At 35.8% G+C, this 7,922-nt stretch overlaps 1 protein-coding gene across 16 annotated transcripts in view; it reads left to right on the top strand.

The window, feature by feature from the left end:
* The window catches only part of zgc:152904, a 404,441-nt gene extending 397,189 nt beyond the window's left edge, over positions 1 to 7,252 (top strand). For 8 of the 16 annotated variants that reach the window (XM_073949165.1, XM_073949162.1, XM_073949161.1 and 5 more), the window contains one exon: positions 6,546 to 7,249. In XM_073949165.1, coding sequence (XP_073805266.1) covers positions 6,546 to 6,660 — 115 coding nt within the window. In that variant the 3' untranslated portion in view covers positions 6,661 to 7,249. 16 annotated transcript variants of the gene reach the window in all.
* The last annotated feature ends 670 nt before the right edge of the window (positions 7,253 to 7,922 follow it).

Raw genomic sequence — 7,922 nt, 5'->3', positions numbered from 1 at the left:
AGTGTTTATCTGGGTTTTTATTGCATGAGCGCCGCCTCGTCCTGCACCCATCAGTCCTTTATGCCCAAACTCGATCCTAGAGGGCGAGTGTCCTGCATATTTTAGTTCCAGCTGTGATTAAACACACCTGAAGCAGCTAATCAAGCTCTTTTTAGGTGTACTAGAAACTTCCAGGCAGGTGTGTTCAAGGAAGTTGCAGCTAAACTGTGAAGGACACTTGCCCGCCAGGAGGTTGGACACCCCTGCTTTATACAGATGGAATCAGAATTATTAGCCCTCCTGTTTATATTTTCCATAATGACAGCATATAATATTAGACTAGATATTCTTGCATTCAGCCTAAAGTGTCATTTAAAGGCTTCACTAGGGTAATTAGAGTAAAATTAGGGTGATTATGCAAGTCATTGTATAACAGTGGTTTGTTCTGGAGACTATTAAATACAAATGTTGCTGAAGGGGGCTAATATTATTGACCTTAACATAATTAAAAACCGCTTTTATTCTAGCTGAAATCAAACAAATAAGACTTTCTCCAGAAGAACACATATTAGAGAAAAAACTGTGAAAAAATTCCTTGCATCATTTGGGAAATAATTTAAAAAATGACCGGAGGGTGAATCATTTTAACTTCAGCTGTATGTATATGTGACGCATGATTGTCTGCTCTGTGCTCTTTGATGTCTGTGTGTGAGTGAGTGTGTCAGTCATATCTAATCATAAAAGCATGATGCTTTTCGAAGAGTTAGATTGTATTAGAGCAGCATACTTGGGTTGGTTTTGGCAGGCCGGGATGAAAACATTGCTCCAGTGTTGTTTTCTCATTCACAGCTAAAGCGTCCCTCAAACTGTTTTATCCCCATATCCTAAGGGATTTTGTACAGCCTCTGTGTTTTATATATATATATATCTGAGTGTTGTCATGTTTTTGAAGGACACAGAATACACACGCTTGAGCAACCTTCAGAAAATAGACTGTATTCATTAAACATGTTTGTGCGTGCTTAACTTACACATGCCCTATCATTCATACGTAGGAATGCAGAAATGAATCATTATAGAGTTTTTGTCTTGCTTTTAGTCTAAATTTCTTGAAATATATTATTAAATCAAGAAGCATTTTCTTCTGTAGATAAGTATTTGTTCTAGTCTGTTGACAAGCAACTGCTATGATAACACGACTGTAGTGATTGATCTGTCCTGGTGATTCTACAGTTACTATGGTAACACAACAAATATAGTAATGGATGTGTTGTGGTGGTTCTACAGTTGCTATGGTAACACAACAACTATACTAATGGATGTGTTGCGGTGATTCTACAGTTGCTATGGTAACACAACGACTACAGTAATTAATCTGTTGTACTGATTTTATGGTTTCTATGGTAACACAACAACAATAGTAATTGATCAGTTGTGGTGATTCTACAGTCGCTATGGTAACATCAGCTATACTGATTGATCAGTTGTGATTTTACAGTCGCTATGGTAACACAACAGCTATAGTAATTGATCAGTTGTGGTGATCTACAGCCACTATGGTAACACAACAGCCATAGTAATTGATCAGTTGTGGCGATTCTACAGTTGCTATGGTAACACAACAGCTATAGTAATTGATCAGTTGTGGCTATTCTACAGTCGCTATGGTATCATTAACTATACTGACTGATCAGTTGTGATTTTACAGTTGCTATGGTAACACAACAACTATACTAATTGATCAGTTTTGGTGATTCTACAGTTGCTGTGGTAGCACAACAACTATAGTAATTGATCAGTTGTAGCGATTTTACAGTTGCTATGGTAACACAACAGCTATAGTAATTAATCAGTTGTGGTGATTCTACAGTCGCTATGGTAACACAATAGCTATAGTAATTAATCAGTTGTGGCGATTCTACAGTCGCTATGGTAACACAACAGCTATAGTAATTGATCACTTTTGGTGATTCTACAGTTGCTATGGTAACACAACAACTATACTGATTGATCACTTGTGGCAATTCTACAGTCGCTATGGTAACACAACAACTATACTGATTAATCAGTTGTGATTCTACAGTTACTATGGTAATAACAACTATACTAATTGATCAGTTGTGGCGATTCTAAAGTCGCTATGGTAACACAACAACTATACTAATTGATCTGTTTTGGTGATTCTACAGTCACTATGGTAACACAACAAATACTAATTCATCTGTTAATTTATCTGGTAACACAGCAACTATAGTAATATAAACAGACGACCCAATACTGTAGTTTTCTATAGGGTGTTTTATACTACAATACACCATAGTTTACTGAAGTAAAGTATACCACAGTATTTATTATAGTTTATGAGTTCAATATAACTAATACTACATTACACGACTGTAATGGTGTTGTTAATACTATAGTATATAATACAGAATAATACACATTACTATGGTATGAGTATGGTATGATATTTAGTCTAAATTAATATAGCTCTTTTCATGTCACTTTACAATCACTTTCATCAAGAGCTGAGAGTGAGTCTCCTTTGAATCTGATGATTGATTAAAAACTGACAGTCATTATCTGACAATGAGGATTGAATTTACAGTCTATTGTTTAACACTGCTTTGCCATTAGCGTTAAACAGTGTTAATAGCACGTGCACAGAGGACTGCAGTGATCTGCCATTGAGTTCAGTCATCAGACAGACGGGTTGGTTTGCTTTAGACAGACTCTGGAGATTCATCAGCTAATAAAAGCCTGTGTCTATTGATCTGTTTGCTTTAGAGTCCAGCTTTACCCTCATAATCATCATCAGCTGGAGTTTCTCTTGCAGATTCCGTCAGATATTATTTCACACATGAACAGCTGAATCTGGACACACACGTCAAAGTAGATCAGTGTAGAAAGAAGAAAGTGCGAGAAGTAGTTCCTGAATCTTCTTGTTTGTGCATCTTTAATGTGTTTTGTTGACGGCTGTGTTCAGAACGGAAGATAAATTGAATGCCGTATAAATAATAATACTCATTTGGGTTTTAATGTTTATGAAAATTGTCTCTTTTACTTACGGTAAAGTTTTTAAGTACAATAATCTATGTTTTCTGTGTGATTATGTTGTATATTTTCATTCATTTCTGTGATGTAAAGATGAATTTTCAGCATCATTACTCCAGCCATCAAAGTCACATGATCTATCAGAATGTTATAATGATTAAAAATATTTCTGATTTCTGTCTCTGTTGAAAACAATTGTGCTGCTTAATATTTTTAGTAAAAAATAAAAGGCATTTGTTTTATTATTTGACAAATTTGTCAAGATTTATACTACGAATAGAGAGGTTTTTGCATAAAATATGTCATAATTAATGTGGCATAGGTCTTGTTGCTGTCACCTCTGATCAATTTAACAGATGATTACTGAATACAAACATTAATTTACTTCAAAAGAAATCTTTCTGACCTCAACTTTTGTTTGATAATTATGCTATGCTCAAAAATATGAACTGTTTTAAGTATTTATAATACTCAGAAATGATTTCTGAAGGATCATGTGACACTAAAGACTGGAATATTAAAGCTAAAAATTTAGATTTACATCACAGTATTAAATTACACCATACAATATATTCCCGTAAATTTAACATTATTTAATTTGTAATAATTTACAGTGTTATTTGACTATATTTTGAATAATAATAAATCTCGCAAAGATACTGTTTTAAAAACCATTCATTTATTTTTGAATCCTGAATTGTGTTAAGATGTGTGATGGTGATCAGTGTTTGCTAATGCAGTCCGTTCTGAACAGTGTCAGCATGTGTCTATACTGTGTGTGTGTGTGTGTGTGTGTGTGTGTGTGTGTGTGTGTGTGTGTGTGTGTGTGTGTGTGTGTGTGTGTGATGGTCACTGCATGTGTGTTTGTGTGAGTAGGGTTGATGGCTCAAAGGAGCCCATCGTGAAGATGAGAACAGAAGAAGAGAGAGTTACTAACCCGGAGGACTGCAGTCCAGTGAATGAACCCAATGAGACGACTCCTCTGACCGAGCCCGAGTAAGAGTTAGACATCTGATCTGCAGATAATAATGCTTTTCTTACTCATCTTGCTATAATCTATTCAAAATATTCTGCATATGGAGTATACAAAATTATCAAGTTTCTGCTTTGAAATAAGATTATATGGCTTACCCCACTGAGGGATTAATTTGGGGCTTGATTTAAGAAAAAAATACACTTAATTTTTACTCATTAATATGTTTTGCTTATCTAGAAAATGCTGCTTGATTTAAGTTGGTCACACTTTACAATAAGGTTTCATTAGTTAATGTATTTACTAATATGAATTCATTTTGATTGATACTTTCCAGCCCTTATTAATCACAGTTTAACATTCATTAATGCATTATTAACATCCGAAGTCGTGCTTTTTAACATTAGTGAATGCACTGTGAGTTAATTTGTACCAACAATAAACAATTGTTTTCATGAACTAACATGAACAAACACTGTGATAAATATTAACATTAGCATTAACTAACAATAATTAATGCAATCTTATTGTAAAGTGTTACAGACTTGTTAGATATTTGGACTAGAATCAAGACTAATACTCTAAGTAAGAAAAGCATTTTTTAGCAGTGCAGTACAGCAGATGAGAAACTATACCGATACTGAGAGAAACTTAGTACTGAGAGAATCTATACTGATACTGAGAACTATACCGATACTGAGAGAATCTATACCGATACTGATAGAAACTCAATACTGAGAGAATCTATACCGATACTAAGAGAAACTTAGTACTGAGAGAATCTATACCGATACTGATAGAAACTCAATACTGAAAGAATCTATACCGATACTGAGAGAATCTAAACCGATACTGAGAGAATCTATACCGATACTGATAGAAACTCAATACTGAGAGAATCTATACCGATACTGAGAGAAACTCAATTCTGAGAAAAACTAAACCGATACTGAGAGAAACTCAATACTGAGAGAATCTATACCGATACTGATAGAAACTATACAGATACTGAGAGAAACTATAGCAATATTATACAGATACTGAGAAAAACTTTACTAATACTGAGAGAAACTATACCGATACTATACCGATACTGAGAAAACCTGTACCGATACTGAGAGAAACTATACTGATACTGAGAGAAACTATACCAACACCAATACTATACAGATACCAAGAGAAACGATGCCGATACTTTACCGATACTGAGAGAAACTATACCGATACAGATACTATAACTATACCGATACTATGCCTATAGCTATCTGAATGCTCTCTCAGACTCATTGGCAAACGTTAATTTAATGTTACCTTGTCTTCAGTGAAATGTTAGCACAAAACCGTAAGCTAAACCTCTTCATGGAACTTTTTTAGAACTACTAAATATACTGTGTTTCCGTGTGGACAAACAGGGAAACTGCATAGAAAAGTGCCGTTTTAAAATACCTGTGTTCACTTGGACAGGACCTTAAGTATACATGCAAAATAATCATGCTTTATTAACCAAAATATTTTTGGTATTCTTTTCAACTGAAGTGGAAGAGAGGTTTATTTTATCTAGAAGGGTGAGTGAGCTATCTTTAAGATACCAGAGGAAGCTATTGTGCTCCTGGGTTGTGTTGTGGATGAAATACAAATCACTTTTAAACTTGACAAAAGGGACAAACAGAAGTACTTAAAGGTCTTTTAGAAGCTTTAACATGTGTCAAAACACAGACATGAATTAATATCAACCCCTGCATATACAGATGAGTTTTTTAAAGTATATTGCACACCAGAAAACTAACAATAGGAGCCAAGTGATATGACACCATGCATAAACATGCATTATATTCAGTAATCTACGTGTTTGTTGCCTCATTACAACCATATATGGCAAATATACATGTTAAACTAATCAAAGATATGGTTAAACACACCCTACATGGTGGCGGTGAGTTAATGTATAATCTGTATATCCAGCATTTTGCGTTCTGACTGCTGTGAGAACTGCGTGGTTATGCATGGCTGCCTGCTTCACAAATATCCCTGCCTTTCCAGTTTTCAAAATAACAGTCCCACACACATACAAGCCTGGATAGACTTAAAAATACGGGAAAACATATAATTATTGCAATCTTATTTCAAAACGTTGTGGCCAATCAAACTCAGCCTATGGATATGCATATCAATGATACCGTGTGCAATGTAGCAGTCTGTGTTTCGATACAATCAGCTTATGTTACACTCTCTTTACTTGAGATGAGGTGGTGTTTGAGGCTCACTGTATACCAATTTCATGTCGTTAACTCTTACTATTTCCAAATAGTATACTCAGATTTTCATTCTATGGCACCTGTATTGTAGTTGACCAGTTAGTGGAGAAATAAGCTGATTCACAGACGCCACTTACATTTTGGGTTTGTCATGTGACTGAAGATCATTTGCATGCTAATGAGATGCATGAGTTTTGTTGTCGGATTGTGACGTGTTGTCGATTTGTGTCTGAAAGCATGTTTGATGAGCGAATGAGGAATAAACTGTTGATTCCCGACTGTAGGAAGCTGCCGCTGAAGGAGGAAAACGGCAAAGAAGTGCTGAAGCCGGATCTGATCGAGATTAAAGTCCACACGGACAACAGCATCCACACAAAACAGGACGACAGCAAAGCGTAATGGAGAACGCACACACAGCCTAAAACACTATAGATGTATACGTATATATAAAACAGAAGAGGAATGATAAGAGAAGCAGAAGAAATCCTGTGTGCTGTAAATATGTTGAAATATAAACAGAGTTGGAGTTTTTTTGTGATAAATCTACTGTTCTTTCTATCCGCGATGGCGTCTTCATCTTGGTGTTTGGATTTCGCCAATAAGGATTCAGTTTCCAGGCCTTTTTCTTCTGCGTTCGGGCATGTGGAGTGTGATTTTTTTTTTCAGTGGGACTTGATGATTTCTGGGCTTCTCATCTAAATGTGTTCATGGGGTTTTCAGTGTTTCGATACTGTGAGACTTTTCCATTGGGAAGACATTTGGATTTCTTGAGTTTTTTTTTTTTTCTGGCATGTTGATGCTTTGAGATGGTCTGTCTTATTTATGTCACGTCTGAACATTGAAGACGGCTCTGGTCTGTATTTTCCATCTTGTCTTCATGAGTTTTAAACACAGGAATCGCTTATGAAAACCCAAACGAACCGTTGTATTGAAGTGACTGTAGATTGGGTTTCCTCAACTGCCATGATTAAACGCTCTTCTTCATTTATGATGATTCGTGTGTGTGTGTGTGTGTGTGTGTGTGTGTGTGTGTGTGTGTGTGTGGCCTGAAACAAACACAGAGATGGGAATGTTTGCCAGACGCTTTGTTGAACTCAAGATTGACATTGTTGGTTTATTTATTCTCGCTTTATACTATATATAATGTATAATTTACCATAAACTGGATTAATTATTAATGTAAAATAAGACAAAATACTGAAGTGTGACTGGAAACATTTGATTCTGTTTGTAATTGTTGTTGAAATTATTGCTAAATGAATGCATTTTCCACTATTCTGTGCTTAAGACTCCACATGTTGTGTCTAAAACACAGTTCAAAGGCATTTTCATCATCATATTATTGTATTTAATTAGTGAATTGACTGAAATATCACAGTAACCTAGTCGACAAATAACAATTCTAGCCAGCAGCAGCTCTCTGCAACTCTCACATGGGAAAGCTGGGTTACTGCTGGAAGTGAGGCCAGCAGGGGGCGCTCAACCTGCAGTCTGTGTGAGTCCTGATGCCCCAGTATAGGGAAGGTGACTCTATAATGCTCAGTGAGCAACATTAAACCGAGGTCCTTACTCTCTGTGGTCATTAAAAATCCCAGGATGTCCTTGGAAGAAGAGTAGGGGTTTAACTCTGGCATCCATCATGACCTCCTGACCATACCCAT

The sequence above is a fragment of the Danio rerio genome, chromosome 1, assembly GCF_049306965.1.
Source record: "Danio rerio strain Tuebingen ecotype United States chromosome 1, GRCz12tu, whole genome shotgun sequence".
In the NCBI taxonomy this organism is placed as follows: Eukaryota; Metazoa; Chordata; class Actinopteri; order Cypriniformes; family Danionidae; genus Danio; species Danio rerio.
This window is presented reverse-complemented; position numbering and strand designations above follow the sequence as displayed.